The sequence below is a fragment of the Lissotriton vulgaris genome, chromosome 2_1, assembly GCF_964263255.1.
Source record: "Lissotriton vulgaris chromosome 2_1, aLisVul1.2, whole genome shotgun sequence".
NCBI classification, from domain to species: Eukaryota; Metazoa; Chordata; class Amphibia; order Caudata; family Salamandridae; genus Lissotriton; species Lissotriton vulgaris.
The window spans coordinates 731549307-731574506 of record NC_141687.1 but is presented as its reverse complement, the minus strand read 5'-3'; the positions used below and the strand labels follow the sequence as shown (position 1 = coordinate 731574506).

The window sequence follows — 25200 nt, the reverse complement described above, 5'->3', positions numbered from 1 at the left end:
TGTATATTTATGTAATACTACTTTTTTATGTATATTGTTCATGGTTTTTTCTTTTTCTTTTTTTTTTGCCCTGGAGCGCTCCCGGTGCATGTCCCGGTGAGCGCACTGGTAAGGGCAGTATTGCAGCACACCCCAGGGCGCGTACCGGTGAGCGTCCCGTTAGCACCATTGCCGCGAACGAAAACATCATCGTGACGTATCACGTAGCCGCGTCCGCGTGATACGCATGGCGTAAACGCACCCTGAAGCACTCGAGCGCATACGATCGCGCAACGTAAGCATATGAGGCGCTTACGCGACGCGCCCCGGGGCGCGTAGCGTAAGCGCGTCGGGTCATGTGACCTAAAAATAACACTTTTTATTGGTTCAGGACAGTTTTGGTTTCCAAATGATGAAAGCCCTGGTCATGTGACCTGAAAATAACACTTTTCATTGGTTTAGGACAGTTTTTTTTTTCCTAATGATGAAAGCCCTAACCTTTTTTCCTCATTCTCACTTTGTACTTTGAGTAAAGAAGACCTGTTGAAAGACCTCTCTGTACCTTTTTGGACTGAAAAATGGCTTCAGTAGCAGCAGCAGCAGGAGCATCTCAACCACCACCACCACCACCACCACCACCAAGAGGACCACCACAACACCACAGTAGCGTGGCTAGAAAATAGATTTGGTCCTCTTGCAGAAGATAATCTGTCACTGAAGCAGTCTAGTCCTAGCTCCGTGACTTTAAAGAACTATTCCCAGAATCAGGACGGGCTACCCATTGCAGTCACTAGCCAGGCTAAAAACTCTGAGTTGGGGGAGCTTCTATCCACCCTGATAACAGAGATCAGGGAGAAGTCTGCGACTTCTGAGATAAACCAACAGAAAATTCAGGGTACTGGTGAGGCCTTGGAAGACAAGATAAATAATTTGGAAGAAAGAGTCGGGCAATGGAGGTTTCACTAGACGTCCTGTCCAAAAAAGTCAACACTAACAAGGAGGAGATTCAGAAAATAAAGAATAGTGGTATAGATCTCAGAGATAAGCTGGAAGCCCTTGAGAACAGTGCGAGGAGGAATCACATTCAAATTTTTAATTACCCTGAGGGTCTAGAGGGAGAAGATTTAAGGGGTTTTGTGATTCACCTCCTGAAAGAAGTTAAAATGAATGTTGAACAGAGTAGTTTAGAGAAGGATATACAAAGAGTCCACCGCGACCCATATACGACGCAACCAGGAAGGAAAAATCAAAGCAGGATCCTGGTGATCTTTAAATCTTTACATTAAGGGAAAGAATTCTTGCTGTGGCCCTTAAAGTAGGAACCTATAAAAAACACGACTGGTCCTTCCGTCTTAGGGCGGATATCTTGTGTGCTACCCAGAACAGGCAATGGGAATTAGGGAAGTATATTCAAGAATTAAGGGGGTTAGGAGCCACTGCAAGTATATGATTCCCTGCTTCTTTGAGGGTGATGCAAAATAATAAAATGTATAATTTAAGAGACCCTGATGAAGTTACTGTAATCATAGAACAGATCAAGGAACTACAAGTATAATTTTCAACCTTACTGCCATAATGCAGTGAGAGAGCTCATATGAGGTAAACAACAGAATACCTCTAGTTTGTAGGGAGGGTTCCCCGCGGTGGGGAGGGTGTCACAAGCAAAGAAAATAATCACAAGAAAAACATTCACAAGCAAACAAAAAAAATAACAAGAAAAAATATATAAATCACTTTTTTACTGGGTGGGGGAGCATGTGGGAAAAAAAATCCTCTTTTGTCAGATCAGGATCTTTTTCTCAATTACTTACGTCCCCAGGCCTGATTAGCTGCATTAGGCATTTATCGTCTTAATTTTTAGTTTTTAGTTTGTGACTGGTCTAGATAAACTTAGGCGTTTAAAGATCTTATCCTGGAATGTCAATGGCCCTAGGGTAGTAGCAAGAAGGAGAAAAATTCTTGAGTACTTGATGCTTATAGACATAGATGTGTTCTTTATTCAAGAATCACATTTGCTTAAAGAAGAATGGCTTGAGATATTAAGGGTCGACAATAGATTGAGCACTGTGTATGCACCTCCCAGTCCTGTACAGTGAAGGGGATTGCCCTCCTTTTAGAAAATGAATCCAAGTTATATTGGGGGATGGTGTGGTGGATCCATTAGATATATGGGTAATAGTTAAGGCTAAATTCTATGGTGTTTGTCTGGCACTCGTTGGATACTACGGCCCGGACTTAGATGACCCCAAACCCGGTTGCACCTTATTTCTGCAGTTAGTAGATATAATTGAACCTATCATATTGGGAGGTGATGTTAATGTAGTTCTAGATCCAGCACAAGATACAACCTCTAAGAGGGCAGCTGCGGCAACTCCCAATATGAGAGGGGCTTTAAAACAATTGATAGCGGCTAGAGGACTTATCGTTATCTGGAAATTTATGAGTCATCGGGGCAAGACTGAATGGGGAAATTTCATTTTCCATAATAAAAAACATGGTCACCATTCCAGGATAGATTTTTACTTGTTGATGCAGTTACCAGTAAAATTGTAGCAGAATTTCACATGTTCCTGAACACCTCTCTGATCACGGTGACTCTTGAGATTGTTTTTAGAAATCGAGCCCCCGTGCGGAGATGGACCTTAAATCGCACTTTACTTTTAGACCCACTGGTAGTGGACAACCTGAAAGTAGCCACAAATGAGTTCTTTATTCCTAACCTCGGGTCGGCCCGCTTGAATATTGTTTGGGATGCATACAAGCCATTTTTAAGAGGTATCTTAACTGGGTTACGCTTAGCAAAAAACTAAAAAGGTCAGGTAGGAAATCAACACTCTTGAAGCCTCCATAAACACCCTTCAAAGCGCTATGGAACAGGCTGACTATATAGAGGCTAGAGTCTGGCTGAAATGGGAAGGCAGCAGGTTATCTCATTTACGAGTATGGGGAAGGATGCAGAAAACTCCTAGCATTGAAGATCAAAGCTAATCAGTCAAGGAATTTGATTAAAGACTTTAGATGCCAAAATTCAGGCAATGTAATTTCTGAAGACAGTGAGATTGAAAACGCTTTTGTACAGTTTTTTCAATACCTTTACTCAAAAGATACGCCCATAAGCAGGGAACAAATCAAACTTTTTTTTCAAGATCTTGATCTTCCATCTCTTCAGGAGGGGCATAGAGATAATATAAATAGTTCCATCTGTATTGAGGAGATTGCTGAAGCTATAAGTAGCTTAAAAAAGGAAAAGCTACTGGTCCGGATGCTCTGCCAAATGAAATTTACATGTTATTAAACGAGGAGCTAGCTCCCATTCTGCTTCAACTTTTCAACCTAGCCTTTATCTCTAATCAAGACCTGCCATCTTCTTGGGGTTCCACGACTATAACAGTTCTTCTCACACCAAACAAAAACCCTAGGCTTTGTGAGTCTTATAGACCCATCTCACTTCTTAACAGTGATTATAAGATTTACACCCAGATATTAACCAAACGTTTAGACAAGATAGCGGGTTCCTTAATTCATACTGACTAGAAAGTCTTCATTAAAGGGAGACAGTTTCAAAAATTGACTCATGAGTTAATAGGTACAATCGACCTGGCCAAGGAGTACGGTAAACCATTGACGGTAATGACTTTTGACGCCACAAAGGCCTTTGACAGAGTCAGCTGGCCTTTCCTAAATGATGTGATTCATTGTTTTAATTTAGGAGAGACCTTCCTATCTGCGGTTAAATCTTTGTATAAAAGCCCCTCAGCTAGAGTGTTAGTTAATGGGAACTTGTCTACATCTTTAGGCATTGGTTGGGGGACTAGACAGGGATGCCCTTTGTCGCCGCTTCTTTTCAATCTTTATATTGAGCCCCTGTAATTCAAATTAAGATCATTACAGAACATTTTCCCCTTATCATGTAAAGGATGGAAGAAAAGAATGGGTTGCATGCGGATGATTTGGTAATTTTTCCAGACCATCTGCTTCCGTCTCTACCAGCAATCTGGGAATTGTTTGAGGGTTTTGGCAAAGTATCTGGCTACGCTGTAAACCAACAAAAACAGAGATAATGCAGTGAGTACACCCATTACCCATGTGATTTAATTAGACAAAACATGAGGTATTTAGGCATTAAAGTAGTCCATAATTTGGAGAACTTAACAGAAGTGAATTTTGACACTTTAGTATCTAGTGTGAGAAAACAGTCCTGTGGAACTCTCCCTTTATCATTTTTAGGCAGATCTAACCTTCTGAAAATGTCCATTCTCCCTAAATTTACCTTTCTGTTTAACACTATTCTTTTAGAATTCAAGAAGGAGTGGTTTACAAAGGTGCAGGGGGGTTTCACCAGCTTTATATGGGGAAATAAAAGGCCCAGAATAGCCTTGAGGAAACTCAGAGAAAAAAAGGAGTGTGGTGGTATAGCCAGTCCAAACCTTTTTCAATACTATTGCGCTTTCCACTTGAAGATTTTTCGACAGCTCTTGAAGGTCTCCTCTGTTTTGTCACCACTTTTCAGAGCTCTTTCAGCTGGTCATCCAGACTTTTTCTTTTCAAATTTTACCATCTTAAGTTTAAAAAAAAAGATTAGGCTTAAGTTCCTATTGGGTGCATGCAAGGTTTGGCATCAAATAAGATCATCTTTAAAAATACCTTACTTTAGCAAATATACGCCTTTCTGAAATTCACCTGGCACACCAATCTGCTTTCGATACTCTCTTCCATCTTAAGAGTGTGTCATCTTTAGATGGGGCGTACTCCTAGATGATACTTAATTCATTTCTTGGCAGCGTATGCAGTAGAATTCTGAGGGGTCGGTATCAAAATGTAAATATTACTATTTAAAGAGTTGGGCAAAATGCTAGGAAAGGGCAGAAAGGGGAATCAATTTTGGGAGTCCAAAATCTTTTCATGTCCCCTTCTACATAAAAAAGAGGAGCAGAATAGTACTGGATGCTGATCCAGGCCCCAGATGATTTGGTAGAGTCCTGGAGGAGGGAACACCCAACCCATGACCTCGACCTGCTATGGCATGGATCTATGTCTCATTTAGGGTTATATGTGAAGTTTGCCCCACTCAGGAGGAATCATCTTTTCACTGTCCACAAGGCCTACTGGATTGCCATGGAGACTCTCCAAACTGGTGAAGCAGTGCCCTAAGTGTGGCGAGGTCAACACAAATGAAGGTCATGTGTTATGGCAGTGTCCCTCAATCCAGATCTTCTGCCATAAAGTGGGTATGACGTTATCAGAAATTATGGGTCAAGAAATCAAGGTGAACCTGGCATTAGTAATTTTTGGGGTGATGCCTGATTGGGAGGGTAATAATGCCTTTTCCTCAAACCCCCAAAGCACTTGTATGTACCTTAATCCTCCTTGCACATAGAGAGTTATGCATTAAATTGATACTCTCCAACCCTCCAGTAGAAGTAGAGTGGGTAAGATCAATACAAAAAAAAGTGAACTTGGATCGTGTTACAGCTCATACTAAGAGAACAAAGTTTTGAGAATTATGGGATAACTGGGTTAAAACTGCACATCATTGACTTATTTTCTCTCCTTTCTGTACATTTGTATACATTTTTTAATTTTCCTAATTTTTACTTTTCTTAGTTTTTTTACTGGTCCAATGATTAACCACTTGTTATACTGGTAGCTTCGGGGGGGGGGGCGTATTTTGTTGCTTTCCATCCTGGTTTGTGGTCTATCATTAGCACCTGTATTTTGTCAGTTTCTTGCCGGCGGCATGTTTAAGACCCGGGATGTGAAATACCTCTCCTTTTATGGAGAGACCGGGTTCTTCCAATGTTGTAGCATCCAAATCCTTTTTGACACCCAAACAATAAATGACAAATAAGGACTACAAAAAACAACAATAAAAAACTAGTAATGAGTCAGTTGAGCGTACATTGCAGCATTGCGTATTCTGGCTTCAACTTTCGAGTTTGAGGTCAATTTGTTTTCAATTGTTTCATTGTTTCATGAAAGAAATGCAAGAAAGGCTACTTACCAATAGGAATCCATCCCATTCAGAAGTGTTGGATATTGCCAAAAGCACACAAAGGTCTATGGATTCCACAGGAGGGCCAGTCAGGAGGGACATTCACCAGAGTCGTACATATCTGATCAGAATGCCATTTCTGAGATCAGGCGTGGAAGAGATAGAAGGAAGCAAACTATTTGTTATAGGTGTGGCTCTAGAAACGATATAGGCAACAATCCATCATATACCACCATCAACAAGAAATGTGTGAAATGTAAAAATATTGTCTCTTTCAAGTTGTTTGTTGAGTTCAAACTTCCTAAACCAATATCAAAATATATAATGTAGATGTTCAGAGGTACCCTAGCACTGCTAGCACAGTTGACGCTCAAGTTCAGGATTGCTCCAACAGATTTATCAATGTTGTACTTACTATAAATAATTATCAGAAAGATGTCAAGTGAGGGGTCATATATGTAAAGCTGTGATTGGTGGCAAAATTCTCCAAGTCATGGCAGATACCGGGGCACCTATCACTGTTTTGACTGAAAGTACTTTCTTTTCCTTTTGTTTTACAACTTTCAAACTTGAAACCTCTGATATTAGTCCCAAAGCATTCAGAAACAAAGAAACCGATTTGCTTGGGTATATCCATACGTTATACGAATAGAAGTGTTTGGACAATGGTATATTTTGCCGTTGATGATAGGAATTTAGGGGCTCATTATGATTGCGGATTTTCCGCATCCTCCGGGCCGGCGGAAGCCACCGCCGGCCCGGAGGATGCAGAAAATCCGCAGCGGACCCACCAAAGACCCACCGCCACATTAGGATGGCTGGTGGGTCCCGGTTTCCGTCCGCAGCTAAGCCAACCGCGGAGGAAAAGCACTAATCTGGTGACGGTGTCTCTCAGACACCGTCCGCCAGATTAGTATGTGCCTGCAAACATGCTTTCCGCGGCGGCTTTTCCGCCGTGGAAAAGCATGTGTAACTTCACTGCGGGGGCCCGTTGCGTTGCGGGCCCCCTAGGTGAAGGAGGGGGGGTGGGGGGTGCACATGGGGGGACCTATGGTACCCCCCTGCATTTGTATGCAGAAAGCGGCAGGCACCGCGCGGTGCCTGCCTCTTTCTGCATGCAAATGCAATGCGTGCATTTTTAACATTGCCGCGGGTGCAGCTTGAAGCTGCACCCGCCGCAATGTTAAAAATAGAGGATGTGACCGCCACCCTGGCGGTCACATCCTAATCACACAGGAGGGGACTCCGCAGCCCATGCGGACGTCCCCTCCTCCTCAATGATCATAATCGGCCCCTTAGTTTGGTGGATTAAGCCAAATTGGGCATCCATTTAAACCCAGGGCACAAAAATCCCTTTGTACTTGGAGAAATGCCTATTCTATCTATTGAGGCTGATACTGATGTACTACTGAGTATGATTTCTATATTTTTCAATGTTACTAGTGCTTGACTAGGAACTGTAGAGGGATTTGAATTCAAAATAAGAATAAAAAGTAATGGCAGATCAGTTGTTCACAAGTTTAGACCAATACCTGTCAGTTTTCATGCTGATTTAAAAAAATGTTTAGAGAAGTTGACTAAAGAAGGAATAATCATTTCCACTTATTCTTCTGAGTGGGTCTCCCTCATTGTTCTAGCTTAAAAAAAAACAGGAGACCCCTGTCTGTGTGTGGACTAAGATCATTGAATAGAAACATATTAGTGGATTGTCATCCATTGCCTCGCATACAGGAATGTTGGCCAACATAGGAGATGCTAAATACTTTTCAGCCATCGATTTACACTGAATACTGATTCCCAAGAGCTCACAACATTCATCATGCCGAAATGAGGATACAAGTATTTAAAGCTACCTTTTGTTCTTGCTTAAGAAGGGCATGAACATTCTATTCAGAGATATAAGCAATGTATAAGCTTTCCAAGATGATATCTTCATCTTTACCAACACCAAGGAAGAACATTTGGTTATCTTAGAAAATGTGCTGAGTATTTTAAGTGCAAGAGGGATTATGGTTACACCAAAGAAATGCAAGTCTGTGGTCCAACAAATTGATTATCTTGAACATAATATATCTGCTGATGGTATCAGACCCAAATTCTGTAATGTTGAAGCAATAATTAGGGCACCCGCACCTAGTGACAAGGATGCCTTAAGGTCATTCCTAGATGCATGCAAGTATTACACTTGCTTTGTACCTGACTATGCCTCGACCGTCCAACCATTAAGAAATGTACTAATAAAAGGTATTACATTTGCTGGGACCACAGAAACAGGGGAGGCTTTTGCCAGCATCAAGGATCTGGTACTCAAAACTACTGCTCTGAGCCTTTCATTTCTGGACAAAGAGGTTTCATCACAGGCGAGGCCAGAATGAAAATCATTGAAGTTGTGTTTGGCCAAAAAGTGAATGGTAGAGAAATCCCCATAGCTTTTGATTCCATGAGCCAGCAAGAGGCAGGAACAAATGATAGCACAATAGAAAGGGAGGCAATAGCCTTTGCCTGGGCTGTTCAGAAATGTAAAATGTAAAACCTCCAGTCTTCTCATTAAAAAGTAATGGTTTGGGCAAAGCCTCTGCACGCCTTGTCCATTTACTTTCTAAGTTGCAGGAGTATGATTTCACCATCCAGTATATTCCAAGTGGTAAACAAGTTCAGGATGACTGTCTGTCACCTTTGCCATTAACTGCCTGTGATGGCAACAAATAAGATTATGGGGCTCCTTGTGAAAAAGGATTGGCTGAAAGTTACAGCTCAAGATGGTGTCTTTTTGACTGTTTTGGATTATTTAGAAAACGAATGGCCACACATTCTTAATCTTTCAGATTACTTGAAACCGTTTGCCCAAATCTGTGTTGAACTGTCTTGTGAAAATGGCATTTATGTGTCAGGAGTGGTTGTTTTATTCCTCCCAGGATGTTGAGATAGCAGTTCATCAAAATAGCACATGAAGACCAATTGGTGGCCTTCCTGAATAGTCATGTTACATCCTTTATTAATTAATGTCGTACCACATAGTTTTTGATAAGCATTAGTAAACTGTGGAAAAGCATCTTCACTTCGTTCTAATGCCTGATCAACCATGGCATTAGATTGCTTTGGATTTTATGAGTCCTTTCAATTAACTACCATCTTGCAACAGATTTTGGATAGTCTTGGTCAATTACGACTTTATTACTCTTTTGTAAAACTAGCTACCACTAAATCCGTTTTACTTTTCCTTCAAGATGTTTTTTCTTATAAAGAATTCCCAAAGGAATAGTAATGGACAATGGTATTCATTTTGTCTTCAGTGAAATAAAAATCTTTCTTTCCAAACACGATAATAAACATCTTCAAGTCACACTATGTAGCCCTTCTGCCGATGGTTTGATAGAAATGGCTAATCGCTTTCCTAAGGAAGGTATTCAGTCTGCTCGCTCCTCTGGTATTGATATAAAGAAATTCTTGAAAGACAGTGTTACAGCGTATCACTCTACACCACTTTTTACTACAGGCACCCCTCTTTTTGAATTATTAGGAGGGAGACTATGCGGATTAAGAGTTTTGCCAAATTAGTTGGACTCTTCCCAATCCAGTGCCCCCTTTACAGGAGAGAGTACAGATAAAACAGCAAAAAACTCACAATATTATGATTCTTGTAAATATGCTACTGAGGAGAATTTTAGTGTAGGGAACGGGTCCTCGTTAAAAAACTCTCAGTTAAAAAAGGGCACCAGATTCACTTATCCTTTTAAAATGTAACGTGTTTACAATAATACTGTCTTGGTATATGGAAAGGTTTGGTGGAATGAAAGTAGGCTGGTACTGATGTCTGATGCACAAGTGCAGATAAACAATAGAACACAAGTTGTCCTTGATGAAGATTCCATCTCTCATGAGTCTGACAGCCCCAAAAGTGATAGCATGCCTACACAATGTTCTAACCATGATGTTTCCTGTGCTGATATCTCCAAGGTACAGGATACTGAATGTGCTCAGAGGATGCAATACAATGTGGTAGATGAAAATATCGATCTTAATACTTATGTTTCCACTTCCTAACAGGAACCAGTTAAAGGTAATACTTCTGTTTACACTTGCTTACAGGAACCAGCATTTGCAAGAGGGATTTTAAGTTACCTGTAATGGTTTTTAGAGTATGATTTAAGTTAATTTTGTTTATGGGGGCCAGATGATGTAGTGTGCTTGGTTAGTATCTTTACTGTGTTGTCACTTGTTAGAATATTATACCCATGGAAATTCTGTATTGGTTTATGGCATCTCCATCTATGGTTGCTTAGTGTGGTTCATTCTCAAGTGGTTCTTTGCTTGAGCAGTCATCAATTGGCTGTGGGACTTGTTATTTGTACTTGGAAATAAACTTCCTTTATTTCCCTACTTGCGGTCTCCAGACATCTTTATTTCGCCTACCCCTATACTACACTGATCTCTTTTGAAAGAAAAGTTATTCTTTTTCTCAGGTCCTATATATTCAATTTCCACATTTCACACTTTAGTATGTTGTGCCATTGTCCAAACAACAAGACAAACTGTTCTCTGTCCATGTAGGGTGAGCTGCATGACCATAGTATATGATAAATATAAGACACTGGGCATGCATAGAGGAATCTCCCAAGAAAGGCAGTTGGAATTCTGATATATATATAATGGTACAACAGGATTGATTAATCAGAAAACATAAGCATAGCATTTTTTTGATTGTGAAATAGTCAGCTTCAAGCCTGCTTCGCGTCTTCTTCATGCAGCTGCTTTACACTCTCATTGAACATAGAATGCAGGTGTTTCTGTATTTGTAATATTCTGAATTCCTTTTAAGTACTGTATGGAATGAGGAGAATCCGTCTATGGGTTAGATGTTAGATGTTATGTATATTGACCGAAGGCTGGGAAGAGAATATATATCAGAGTTCTGCTCTCAACTCAAGAAGACAACAATTGATCTAAATGTGATGCTTGGCCAGCAAACCCTATTGTTTAGAATATAGTGGACCCCAGTACAACTGAAAAGTCTTTATTTATTAGCAACAGATTATTGCAGTTTGAATTGACATGTGGAAGTATAATTTGACCATATGATTTGGAAAATTTTCTACAGCAACTTCTTACTGGGCTGATGCTTACGGTAGAGAGTAGTTGGTTCTTGGGAACAATTGACTACAGTCTCTTCTATTGGTGATGTTACAAGTTATCACTAATAATACAAATTTGTCTGAGAAAAAGTATAAGGATTTCAAAAGTGTTCATTATAGTTAATAAAGAATTTCTGTAAACATGTAAACCCACGATTACCTCAAACTTTAAGAATGAATTAAAAATTATTATTGGATATTGATATTTAGGTCAAAGAGAGTAAGGATCTTTAAAGCTAAACAAATACCTGTACGTAAAAATATAAGGAAGTGTTAGAAATCGGGTCTCTGCTGACCACCAATGTTAGAAATTGGGACTCTAGTTGGCAGAGGTTTGTGCCCTGTCAAGGTAGGGACCACAATCCTAGTCAGGGTAAGCTAGATACACACTTTAAATTGACCTGTGCTCACCCACCGGTATCTTGGAACAGAGCAGGCAGACCTAACTTCAGAGGCAATGTGTAAAGTATTTATGTGATACACACACCTACACAGTAACATGATAAAAACACCACTAAAAGACTTGACACAAGTTTAGAAGAATAGAGAATATTTATCTGAGCCAAACAAGACCAATATGACAAAAATGCAATTAGTAGAAGTTGAGATATGAATTTTGAGAGAATAAATGCAAAAATAGTGCTTAGAAGTCACAAGGGTAGTTGAGGTCAGGCGGGGCCAGTACAAATCCAAATTTCAGTCAAACCACGAAGTGGGACAGGCTGGCTATGAGACTTATGCACCTCCTGCTAAAAAAGTACCTTTCAAAGAGCAAGCATCAAATTTGAAAGCACGATGCATTGGTTCTGATTCAAGCAGTTGGTTTGCGCTTCGTCGTAGATCTCTGTAGAGAACAATGCACTGTATCATCGTCGAGCCATGCAAAGCATCTTTGTCGGGCCATGCAGGCTGTGAGACCACTGTCGCCGAACAGCCTCTGTGTTGACATTAGAAGGCGATGCATAGAGCTCTGACTGGCGCAGTGAAGATACATGGGTTTTGTAGAAAAACAGCTACAGAATATACTTCTGTAGCCCAAGACTGTAGATGGCACCTCAGGCATGGACTCACAGATGGCTGAGTCCAGGTGCACCAGCAGGATTGCAGAAAGTCTTTTGTGTCCCTGAGACTTCAAAAAACAAGAGTCAACCCCCTGGAGTCACTCTGGGATTAACTTAGATGGGTCAAGTCTTTGTCCTCAGCAGTGCGGAGATCAGAAGGGCAGTTCAGCAAAGCGAATAAGCAGTTCCCCATAACAGTCAGTCAAAGCAAAGTGGCAATCCTTACAGCACAGCAGTCTTTACTCAGGCAGAGTTCTTCCCAAGTCCAGTAGTGTGCTTAGTTGGTAGGGTCAGAGCCCCAGTACTTATACCCAAAATTGCCTTTGATGTAGGGGGAGACCTCAAAGGAACTATCTGAAGTGCACAAATATCCCTTTCAACCCAGCTCTGTCTGCCAGGCTATCTGTGTGGGTGAATCAATGCTTTGTGTGTGGACAGGACACTACCAATTGAGGTGTAAGTGTCAGCGCCTCCCATTCCTCCCTGCCTAGGAAGACCCATCAGAATGCAGATGAGTGCTCAAAATGCAGATGCGCCTCACCTTTATGAGTTTGTGGCTGTCTAGAGGGAAAGCATAAAGTGTAGCTGTCACCCAGAGCAACGTTTGAAACAGAGAAATGTCCACTTTCAAAAAGTGGCATTTCTAAAATAGTACTGTCAAATCCAATGTTATCACTAAGGCAGATTTACTATCACCATTCCTAAGATATAACACTTGACATGAAAAGAACACTCTTCTCTGATCAGGAATTACAGCTTAAAAGAGTAATAAGAAATTCCTAATGCTAACATATGGAAGGAGTTGGCCTCACAGCAGTGAAAAATTAAATATGTTGTTTGTCACTACCATGATAAGCCAAACATAAAAGTACATGTCCTCCCTTGTACTTACATAGCACTCTGCCCTTGAGACTAGTTAGACCCTACCATAGGGGTGACATAGGTGTAATAAAGGGAGTCTCAGACTTGGCAAGTGGTTATAAATGCCAAATCAAAGTGGCAGTAAAATTGCAGACCTGAGACAGGTACCAAAGGCTACTTCTGTGGGTGGCCCAATTAGTTCTTCAAGCCCATTTGTAGCATTTAATTTACAGGCCCTGAGAATATGGTATACCACTTTACTAGGGACCTACAAGTAAAAGAAAGATGCCAAAAAGGTGGAAAACCAATTATACCATGTTTGGAGAAAAGAGTGCACGCACTTTAGCACTGGTAAGCAGTGGTACAGTTCAAAAAAGTCCTATAGCCGACAAAAAAGTCAGAAAAAGAGTAGGAGAAAGGCAAAATGTTTAGGGTGACGCTTCAGAGAGGGCCATTTTTCAACGGGAGGGGTCAATGAATTAATGAATTATATCAGTAAGTGGATGTCATTCTCTCTATTAGGACATTAAAACGTTGGTTGCTCTATTAAAGGCATTGAAGTGGCTCAGTGCTAATAATGGCTGACCTATAACTCAATGCCTGGGACTTTAACAACCAAAATAGACCTCAGCAGCGGGCTTTAAAGATGAAATACATGTTATTGTAATCCAATCAAAATGTAATTTATAAAAAAAACGGAATGCAGGTATCTAACAGATGTTAATATCTGCATTATACGGATTCTAATGTAGCTCTTACTGTTTCAATAGATGTTGCATATTCAATTGCCAAAAGCTTTACTTTCATTGTAATAAAGAATATCTGTTTCTCCCAGCGTGCACTGTTAGAACAAAAGCAGAAAAAGAAGCGACAGGAGCCACTCATGGTTCAGTCCAATGTGGATAGTCGTGCAAGAGCCCGCAGAATGAAACACTCCGAAGAGCAAGCACCCTTGGTTGAGTCCTATCTCAACAGCAACAGCAGCACCATTTACCATGGTATGTGTGCATGATTCCTTGTACAGATGACTGTCAATGCTGACTTAATTAACCTTAATCCCGAGTCATAGGCGAGAAAGATGAATATGAAATGATGCTACGTGAAGGCTAAGCTACTCAAAAGAGAGAACATTTTTGGTGGCTTAATAAGTTAATATAACTTTTGCTAATGGGTGAACAAAAGTATGTACACTCCGCTTCTGTCATACTCATTTTGTTCACAAAATGTTGTAGGCAAATATGGCACTGCATTCAGAATTTACTTTGTGCTCATGTACTACAAATGTTTTGATAATGATAGTTGGTATGTGACTTGCTTTTTAATTTTGTAATTTTCTTTGTGAAATGTAAATATTAAGCATAGTGCTGCAGGTAAAACATAACTATAATGTATACATTTGCCACAGGACTGCTTACAAAATGTGCATCATTATGAGTATACATAAAGATCCTTTCAAATGCCAGGGGTCAAAAATTATGAATACCAGCTACCAGACATGGCAACTTCCTTTCAAAATGACATATGTAAAACATTAGAAATATGTATTTTAGAGTAATAAGTGACTTAAAGTTCTTTTATTTTTTTTCTGAATTTGGCATCTGGTATTGTCTACTGGACTACAATAATTTTTGTAGCATTTCATCTTTCATGGGGCTGTGAATATTTTCTTCCATTTGTCTTACATAGAAACAAGTAGAAAAATACATTCACACACTATCTTGTCAAACCATAACACTCCCCCAGAATTCAACATAAATAGTTTAATGTGAAAGAAGTGTTTAAAGCCACATGTAACAAAATAGAAGTCAATTGGAACTGTATTTTTAGTTTTCCTACTGAGCTATCCAGTATAACAGTTATAAACCAAGAAATCTATCAAACATTGGAGCAAACTTCACCAAGAATTTGTAAACATAGCACTTAACTATACATAGACTTATGAATTTGTGTATTCATCTGAAATGATTTACACAACAGCCCTACATTTTCTCCGTACGGAATCCATGGATTGAAACCTTATTTGCATTGATATATAAAACTAGATTTAACCTAACATTCGAGAAGTCTTACTAGTTACATTTTTTTTTTTTTTATGCAAGTGCTTTTGTGAAGCACTTCTTAACACCATTAGGTGGCCTCAGAGTTCTATGTGACACAGGTGAGTGATGAATTTGAAAATAAAATAGAGGGAATTCGTAAACATTTTGGGAGGGGTGGAGCGTGCCAGAGGATAAGCACCATCTAAAATGTCCCCCCAAAAAAATTGAAGACGAGCAAGAGTACTAAAAGCCTGGATGAAGATGCAAACAGAGTCTTTGATGAATATGACTTGTTACAATGCGAGCCATTACATCACGTGGCATTACAACCCGGTGGTTACGACCGCATTGTTACCACGCAATGTCATTACATCGACTTGCAGTAGATGGCACGCTGACATTAGAAATGTATAATTTACTACTCCAACTCCAGCCTACGTAACTATAGGGAAGGTGTTAGAATAGTACACTATACTATTCCTAATGTTAACACGCCATCTACTGCAAGTCGATGTAATGACTTGCGTAGTAATGGCTTTGCTTGGTAACAACGCGGTCGTTGTTATGACCGCGTTGTAATGGCATTTCGGTGTGATGACCGCAATGTAAAGGTCATCTCCCGTCTTGGATTTTCCATATCACTTACTTTAAATGTATGTCTAGCAAACACAAACCAAGCTCAGATCTTTGGAATGATACAACTTTTCCTTACAATATTTTCAATACCTATACAAAATAAGTCAGAGATATTCTTCACACAATGCATTTGTTAGTAGTGGTTAATTTAGAAACCATATCAGTGAAAGTGAGTACATTCCCAATCCCAATAAGAACTGAGTTCTTGTTTATTTGTCTAGATGTGTGTACCAAAATGCAGGGCATTAACTAATATTTTAAACTTGTGATTTTTACTCTCACAAAAAGACAAATGTTTCCAAGTCCATATTATTGCCCTGTGGTGCTTTGTGAGAATTGGCACTGTCGACTTACTGAGATTCATTGAAATGGCCATTGAGAAACAATATCTATAATGCAAAACACAGGTTGAATGGTCACTTATCATAATATTTTGCAAGACACAACATCTAACCAAACTTGTAAAATGTGCAAAAAAGACTATGCAGAAAATGGTCTGATAGGAAATACGTGGCCTCCTTCAATTAAAAAAAAAAACATAGATACTGATTATCAGTTGTAGTTTATTTGAAAGGATAAATAATGACTTCTAAAACATGGAAGCATTGCATTTAAAAAACTGGAATTAAAAATGAGATGAGTAAGGTCATAACTTAAGTTAACTGTAAAAATGTAAATAAAATATACAGTTATTTTTAACCACATGTGAAAAAATGGGTTGCTGGCTGAGGGGGTGAAACGCTACTCAGATAGCAACCACAGTCCTTGTTAGGGTGTGGCACAAGCATACCCCAAGTTAACCTGAGCTCAAACCTGTGGTAGGTTGGCACAGAGCAGTCTGGCTTAACTTAGAGGCCAGCCATGGCTGGCCAATATGAGCAGAGGGACCACGCCCCCCCCCAACCTTTTCTAGAGAAGAACAGTGTCTGTCATAGTTCAGTTTAGCAGACAATTTTCTTGTTCAGGTCAGGAAGCCAGGAGCTAGACATGTGCCAAATTTGCAGGTGTCTGGTTGCCTAAGCAGAACTTTGACAAGCTGAGTATTTCACAGCCCTGTAAGCGTGACATCCTCAACCTCGCAGAAGTGCCTTTAGGCCCTCCCCCTCGTTACGAAGGGGATTCTCACTGACCTGGCACTTCCGTTTGAAGCCCTTAAATGCCCAGGGCTGTCTGTCAATCAGTGACACCTAGTCACAGAGTGGGGAGGGGTGGGGTGAGCATTTTCACTGACCCCATCTAACTCTATGACGAATAGGGACTGAGGGAGGCAGCAGTCTTAACCCTACTGGTACCTCCAAGGCTTCCCTCCTAGAGAGCTGCAGTGAAGGTAAGTTTTATGTTTTGGATGTTTTCTGGATGCATGTATCTATGAATGTAAGGTTATATGGGAGTGTGTGTATGAGTGTGTGTAAGATTAATAAAAACCAAGGAAATGTAATAGCGGCAGTCAAAAAGGTTTAGTGATCTGTCGCTACTGGGATTTACTTGTATCTAAAATTGTTCAACAGCTAGAGCAGAGGTATTTAGATAGTGGTAATTGTTTGTTTTTAAACATTAAAGGAATTTGCAGCTTGGGCTGGGAACGTGTTAGGATTTATTGACATCTCTAAACAAATCAACAAACACAACCCCATAAAAAACTAAAAGCAAAATATGGACCTTCTCCCTTGCTTGTTTCTGAGCTTATTAAGCCAATATGCTCCATGCTGAAAAAGCATTTAACTAAGGGACCGGGGAGGAATGCAGTGTTGTAATAAAGATCACTGGTAAATAATATTGTTGTTACAACCTTGTCCATCTTCTCACACACAATAGAGTTTTCTTAGAACTATGATTGGCATTTAGATCATGGCATGTAGCCTACCATGTTAGCAAATGCCATGGCATCCACTCCTATACATGGCAACCCACATAGCTAGACTGTACTATTTGCTGGCCAGGGATTTATAAGACCTTCATTGAATGCACCAGTGAAATGGCTGCAATAAAGGCTATGAACTCTGCCAAGTGGATGCCTTGTTTGTAGTACATGCTTAATAGACTATTTTGTTTTCCAGAAAGCATTTGAGAGAAGCTGTTTGCCACATGCATTTTAACCCAGTTACAGTATTTTCAGCTCTTGGGGCCTTGTGCTACACATTGCTTTTTGCGGGGGGAAAGAGGTGAGAGGCAAGAAGTCAGACCCAGCCCAAACGTTCACAGCCCCATATCAGCTGCAAACAGGCCCACCCTACAAACAGGCACATCTGGGGTGTGTCATGCACAACGGAAAACTATGCCTGTCTCTGGGGTGTTCGAGTGGCTTCAACGTCACCACAAATTGTAGTAAATGGAGTCCACTGGCAAGTTCTTGTCTTCTCCTCTACTCCCGCTCGTCAGTGTCTCACAGAGCATAGAGCTATGGTCTCCTTGTTCCTGTTGCTGCAGTGGTGGGTGTGGCTTCTGAGGCACTAGGGACTCTGGTAAGTGAAGTTCACAGGTTAGTCCTGGCCTTCTCCTCTGCGTCCCCTTCTCGAAGTCTCATCAGTGCCCACCTTTACATTTCGCTGGGTGAGTGGGTGTGGCTTCAGGGTCAGTGGGTATTCCTAAATGTGGAGTAGAGTACAGACCTCGTCCTCTCCTGTACCCTATTTCCCTGTTATGTTATCAGCATTATAGAGAGCATGGCTGCCCCAGCAACAGGGCATCCCAGCGCTAAGCCAGGGTAAAGGCGGACAGAAATGGAGTAGGCTAGCAATTGGAAAAGAGCCTTGGCTTGATCAGTTTCCGGAAAGTCCAGTGGTCTTTCATGCCACGGGCAGCAGGAGGGATAGTATTCCAGAGAATGCCCTAAATGAGCGCCCTCCAGCTCTGGTCCTGTGCAGGGCCCGAGCCGGGGTATACACCGAGCATAGATCGCTCAGAATTTGTGGACCCAGGCCATGCAGGATCTTATGTGTGGCACCTAAAGTCTTAAAGTGAACTCTCTGTCCTATAGGTAACTAGTGAAGCCGTTGAAGGAGGTCAGAGGCATTACAATGTTTAGGTAGTGCGAAAAGCGTGCGGGCAGCCACATTCTGAGTCTGTTGAAGCCTTTTCATCACAGCTTTGTTGGCGCCAAGTAATAGCCCATTGCAATAGTTCAAATGTGACAGAGCAGTGAATTGAACGATCGTCTGTCGGGTGGATGCATCGAAGAGCCCCAAAATGGGGTTTAGGCCCCGTCGAAGACCAAAACAGGTACCTGCCACAACCTTAGCCTGCAGTTTAGATGAAAGGGTGCTGTCAATCAACACTCCCAGATTCTTAACCACACGTTTTGGCTGGGGAGGGGTGCTAGCACTTTAGGCCACTATTGATTGCCCCATAGGTGGGTATCTCGATCCACCAAAAGCACTTCTGGTTTTGCAGAATTCAGTTGCAAATAGTTATTGGTCATCCATTCAGAGAGGGTCATACAGTATCCTTGGAAATTTGCCTGGTCTTGTTTAGTATTACTGGAGAAGGTAAATACCATTTGGGTATCATTGATGTATGATACCATAGCCTTTTTCCGGGCTTTGGCCAGCAGGGCTAGGGTGTGGAGATAATTGTTAAAAAGTGTGGGGCTTAGGGAAGACCCCAGAGGAACAGCCTAGAAGATATACATTGGAGTTGGGGGAGGGGGGGCAGAGACCTGGAAGGACCGATCGGTCAGAAAGGATGCGAACCAGGCCAAGGTCTTGCAATTGACCCCGATCTCCTCTAGCCGATATAGGAAAATCCTATGGGAGACCGTAACGAAGGCCGCACTGAGATCCAGGAGGATCATTGCTGAGGTTATGCTCTCATCCATAGTAGACCATAGCTGCTAGTAACGCCAATTCTGTACTATGTTTAGGCCAGATGCCGTTTTTTGACTGGTCAAGGATCTGGTTAGTTTCTAAGTATTATCCTAGGATGGAGTTGACATGAGACTCCATAATTTTAGCTACGGGAGCAGAGATATAGCGCGATCATTTTCAGGCAGAGACCCATCCAGTGTTGTTTTTTTTAGCAGGGGGATACCTTTTGCGTGCTTCCAGGACTTAGGAATGACTGCAGCCGATAGTGACCTGTTGATCAGCTCTCTGCCCTCCGAGGGGAGGCAATTATGAAGTTTTCTAAAAAGGTCTGGTTGAATGGGACCTCAGGTGAGCCTGATTTTACCGTGGGTGATAGGGTGTCCATATCTTATGGGGACATGGGCAGAAGGTCTTGGAGGGAGTGGGGCATAACTGCTGGGGAAGTATTCCTCTAATTAGCGGAAGAAGCCTTCTCTGCACAGAATGTGCAATAGATGCAATCCACTTTGCTGATAACATTTTTTGCAAGTGTCTCACATTGCAAGTTGGAGGATACAGCGTTATCAACAGTATACAGGGGTTTTACCAATTCCTTCATAAGGGAGAAAATGGATTTGGTTTGATTGCTGCTGGTGGAAATCATATTAGCATAGAACTTTGCTTTGGTATTCCGGACTAGTTTGTGGTACAATTTAACTGTGTTCCTGTTAATAGATTTTGCTGTGAGATCATAGGAACTTCTCCATGCCCTTTCTAGAGTTTTACATTTTTTCTTTTCTATTGTCAGAGACTCGTTGTAACATGCATGGGTTTGAGTACACTTGGCCTGAGTAAATTTTTTGGAATGCAACAATTTAGTGCATTAGTGACCCATCCTCTAAAGTCTCTATGTCTGTAGGCCAGACTGGGCGGTGCAAGTTTAAATAGGCTGTGAAAGACGTAGGGTTGGGTTTTTGCCATGTGCGCTTCATAGAAGGCGGGCGAGAGAGTTGCAGTGGGGAACCTTTCACACAGAGACACAGAGAGATGAGAGAGCGATCCGTCCAGAGCATCGGAAGGGGAGGATTAGTCTCCATAGACTCTAGGTTCATAAATACGGGGTCTAGAAGGTGGCCAGCTACATGGGTTGGCCCCTCGATCAGCTGCCTCAGCTGCCATGTGCCATATCTCCCAGGAAGCTGCTGATATCCTGGGACATCTTGGCAGTCAAGATGTAAGTTAAGGTCTCTGAAAATGCAAAAATTGGTAGTCTCTAATGGTAATGTGGCTGCTTTATTGGCTAGAGCTTCATGAATACGTTTAAGACGCCCGTTGGGCGATATATAAGCAGCCCAGACAGTTTGAAGTTGTGTGTTAGTGCAATCTTAAAAAGAGCACTTTCACAGTTGGGGATATTCCACGGAATGAGGCTACAGGAGTACCCTGACTTTAGTATGATAGCAAGCCCCCCTCCCTACTGGTCTATTCTGGGTGTACATCAAATAGCTTGCAGGTACGGTAGTGAGTCTGCTGGCAAAGCTTTTCAACCCAGGGGCAATGAGCGGCAGCCGGGAGGAGGTACCTACCCTAAAGCCGAATATGTTGAACTGGGGCGGGGGGAATTAGGATTCCGGGTATATTGCCCACAATTGGTAGTAGAATGTAGTGCAAGCAATAGGTCTCGTGTGTACCTTTGCTTGTGGGACAATCCCGGACCTAGTGTCCTGGCGTCAGGCGACGTCCAGGCGCGGACGGACGCAGACGGGTTTGCCACTGGCGCGCCAGCGGCGCGCCTGCTGCGGGTGTCTGCTGCGCGTCAGTGCCATCCCTGATTTAAATATTAACAGGGAGGTGCTCTGCCAAAAAACTAGACCGCCTCTCTCTTCAAAATGGCGTCCGCTAATGGCTACCAGGAAGTGAGGAAACCAGAGGCCCAGGCTCTCCCTCCACTCAATCAGCACAAGTGCTGCAGTGGACCGGGGAGAAGAGTAGAGTTACAGCAGCTTAGCAAATAGCGAGTGAGTGGTAAAACCAATTGCGGCGATTTTTAAAAGCAGTCTGCGGTAGTTGTGCAAATCAGGTTAAAAGCGTTGCGTAGTAATGCTATAAAATCAGATTAAAACGATTCGCAAGATAACTTTAAGTAGCACACATACAATGTAGGAGCAAGTGAAGTCGTGTTCCACTGTCTACCTCTAAGTTATGCACTTCGCCTAGTGCATTACTGAGATGCTGCATCCAGCTGCCATAATATCATATGAGAGGAGCATTTTGGCTGTAAAACACCCTAATCAAACTTGCTCTCTCCACTTCCTCTGTTTCATGATGTCCCAGCCACCAGGAGGCTACAGTGGGAAGTAACAGCCTCCTTTGTACTGTTGGTGTGTTGGTGAGCATGCCGTCTTGGGAGGTGGAGCCACTGGCAGGGAAAGTCCTGCCTCTCTCCACTGCCCCCCACTCATTGATGTACAATGCAATGGTGAGCTATGGTCTCCTCTGGCCTGTCGCTGTGGTGGGGCGTTTGCCTTTTGGGGTGCCAGGGACTCTGGTACTTGGAGTACTCCACATGTTTGCCCTCTCCTATGCCCTCGCTCCTCAAGGTGAACTTTACATAGTACAACACTCAGATCGTGCTTGCAGCTGCCATATTATCACAGACCAGGAGCATTTCTGGTTGTAAAACAACCTAATTTAACCCCACTGTCTAATGAAAACCACATGCATATATCACAGAAACAACAAACATTAGAGTGTCTCCCTTACAGTTAGAGAAACAAAGGGCTACCTACTTTTGCCTACTCTCTGGTTCATACCTCAACAAAGTGGCTGCCTGAATTCCACAGATTGCAAGCAACCACCGTAAAGGAAGAATCGATCCGACTGCCAGAAAACGTACAAGTTACTGTTTGCAATAAAACAGAAAATAAAAAAGCGAAACATATCATTATCAAAATAGCATCTTTTCTGAACCACAGTTGTTATTTATATAAAACGCTGAGATAAAAGGAACCATAATAATACCAAAATATTTCTGTAAAATGTTTCCAGGAAACATGTTCACCAAAACAGTACAGGAAACAAAAATCCATAACCAATACTTTCATGAGTTGTAAGCCATTGTAGTGATGAATAGCTGTGACCCACTCAAACAAGAGAAGGTTACTTTGAATGTATTTGGTTGTTGCTGGCGAAGGAAGAAGTTTTATTAAAGCAATAATGCATATAATATGATCCTCTTGCCTTGATAGAAAAACTCTTATAAACTCACATGGAGCATATGATTATTTTTGTATATCTCTTCAAGATAAATATATTATTTGACAGAATCAAAGGCACACAGCATGGTACTGCTAAAACAATAACTTTTTTCTTGTATGCATTTGCAATGAATGCCATGGACCACATTGTTTGTGTAAACCCTGCAGCTTCATTAAACCCGTTCATAGAACTCCTGAGATGCCTCTTACATTTTTCCATTGTCACTAGGGCCATGATTACAAGGCAGAATTCAATGTGGAGATTACTAGTGGGTGGTGGATTTGTTACCGGCTGATATTTTGGGATGGCATTCCAAATATTAGGAGTTAGATCACCTCGGAATGGGAAATAAGTGTGTGGACACAGAATTACGATGTGGATTTCTGCATGGTGTTCCCTATTCTGAACAGTTTAATAATCCCATTTTCGCCTGCTCTGAGTAGGCGAAAATCTGATACATTGGGAGCAGTGGCTTCACCAGTGTGGCATGGGTGGAGAATTTGAAACTGGGAGAGCAGAAAAAGGAAAGGGAAGAAAGGTTTTAGCTGGCCTGAATCTCCCTTCGCCGAAGAAAAAGATTGGCAGGGATGGTGTTCCTGAACTCAGGTAAACCTTGTGTGGAAACACCGGGGGACTCATAAACAGGTGGAGCAGTATCCCAACCAGGGATACTGCTCCATCTGACTGATAATCAGGCCTTAGATGTGAAGGTACAAATATACCTTCAGAAACGCTTTGAAAAGTAATCCAATGCTGCACCCCTGGCTGGGGTCCATTAAAGAACGATAGGACAGTAGAAACAACTCAACAGTCATCTCATCCAAAGAAAACACACAGGGAAAAAGGATGGTGACTACCCAACAACACTATCGGTTCTTGATCATTAAAGGATTCTTCAAACCAATCCTTGTTCTCTGCCTGAATGCATACACAGATAATTAGTTAGGCATTGAAATAGCAACACAGATGCAGTTAAAGAAAAAGTAGAAAAATTGACAAATGACCAAGATGGGCACTCTGAGGGGAGAGCACTGGGCTGGGCTGGAGGTCTGGGTAGAGGCGGGACTGAGAGAAATGGGAGACCTATACCAAGACCCCGCACTCATACCCTTCGAAGACCTGCAGGCTACATATGACATTCCTGGGGGACACTTACTGAAGCATAGGGCCTTGACCCACAAGATTAGTGCGCATTGGAGGGGAGAGGGCACAGAGCCACGAGCACTGGTGGGGTGCAGATATGTGGCGCTCTCAGCAGGCAGAATTAAAACTGTGTCATGCTTATACAAGGCCATACAGACGGATACACGGTGGCCACTAGAACGCCTGAAACTACAATGGGAGGAAGACCTTGGTAAGCAAATTCCAGAGAGGGACTGGGAAAAAATACTAGAACGCATACCAAAGGCATCCAGGAACGCACGTTTTAAATTAATTAACTATTATGTACTGCACAGAGCGTACCTGATGCCGGGCCGCATTGGGAGGTACTTTAGTGAGGAATCAGCAGTCTGCCTGAGATAAGGGGAGAGGGAGGCACACATACTCCACATGCTCTGAGACTGCCCCCTACTGCAGACTTTCTGGGTAGACATACAACAGATAGGCGACTTCATTGATAAAGAATTGCCACAGACGCCAGAGCACTTCCTTTTAGGATGGTTTCCCCACACGGCTAAGAATAAGGTGACGGGGAATTTTCAAAACCTTGCTTACATCCTACTAAAGAGGGAGATAGCTAGAAATTGGAAGGCCCGAGAGGACAGCAGATTACCACCTGGAGAAGAGAATTAGAGAGATGGGCGGGGGTCGAAAGCAGGCTGCTGTTTAGAGAAGCCAGTGGGGGATCGGTACGATGGACAGGGCCAAAGCCTGGGAAACCTTAGTAGGTGAATAATAGCCTCGGGACAGGAAGACATTGAAGAGGGGGCTTCCCTGGGGCGGCTGACCCGGCTCTAGGCAAAGATCTGGGAGGATATCAAAATTAGCACACGCGACCTCGGCCTTCTGTGTACATTACGGAGAAAACCCACATGTACGAGCAGCTGCCAACAAGCTGCCCCATTGCATGTTCCATTGCAACCCAGGAGAGAAAGTGGGGAGGGCAGAACTGTTCTATTTTCTGTTTTGAGGGAGTTGGATAGTATGACTTTCCGAATGTTCAAAGACCCATCTCTCTTACATGCTAAAGGCTTATTCATCATAAAGTACTGTATGTGACAATAAAGATTAAATAGCAATAAAATATGGTTAAAAAAAGATGGGCACTTTGAGGTTGGGAAGACAACCCTCTGAAATCTCACTTACCATATTCATTGAAAAGGGCTAAAGGCATACCAAGACAAATGCAAGATAGGGGTTTCACCCCACAGTGTAGGTCAAAATCCAGAGAATGTTTTTGATGACAGTATCCATCTTCCCCATCTCAAGTATATAACTAATATTTAGTGTAAATTAAAA

At 42.0% G+C, this 25200-nt stretch overlaps 1 protein-coding gene across 3 annotated transcripts in view; it reads left to right on the top strand.

Moving 5' to 3' along the window:
* The window catches only part of TUB (TUB bipartite transcription factor), a 536930-nt gene that overhangs the window by 301025 nt on the left and 210705 nt on the right, over positions 1-25200 (top strand). For all 3 annotated transcript variants that reach the window (XM_086956017.1, XM_086956015.1, XM_086956016.1), the window contains exon 3: positions 13861-14023. In XM_086956017.1, the coding sequence (XP_086812143.1) occupies positions 13861-14023 (163 nt within the window). The remainder of the gene's footprint in view (positions 1-13860; positions 14024-25200) is intronic.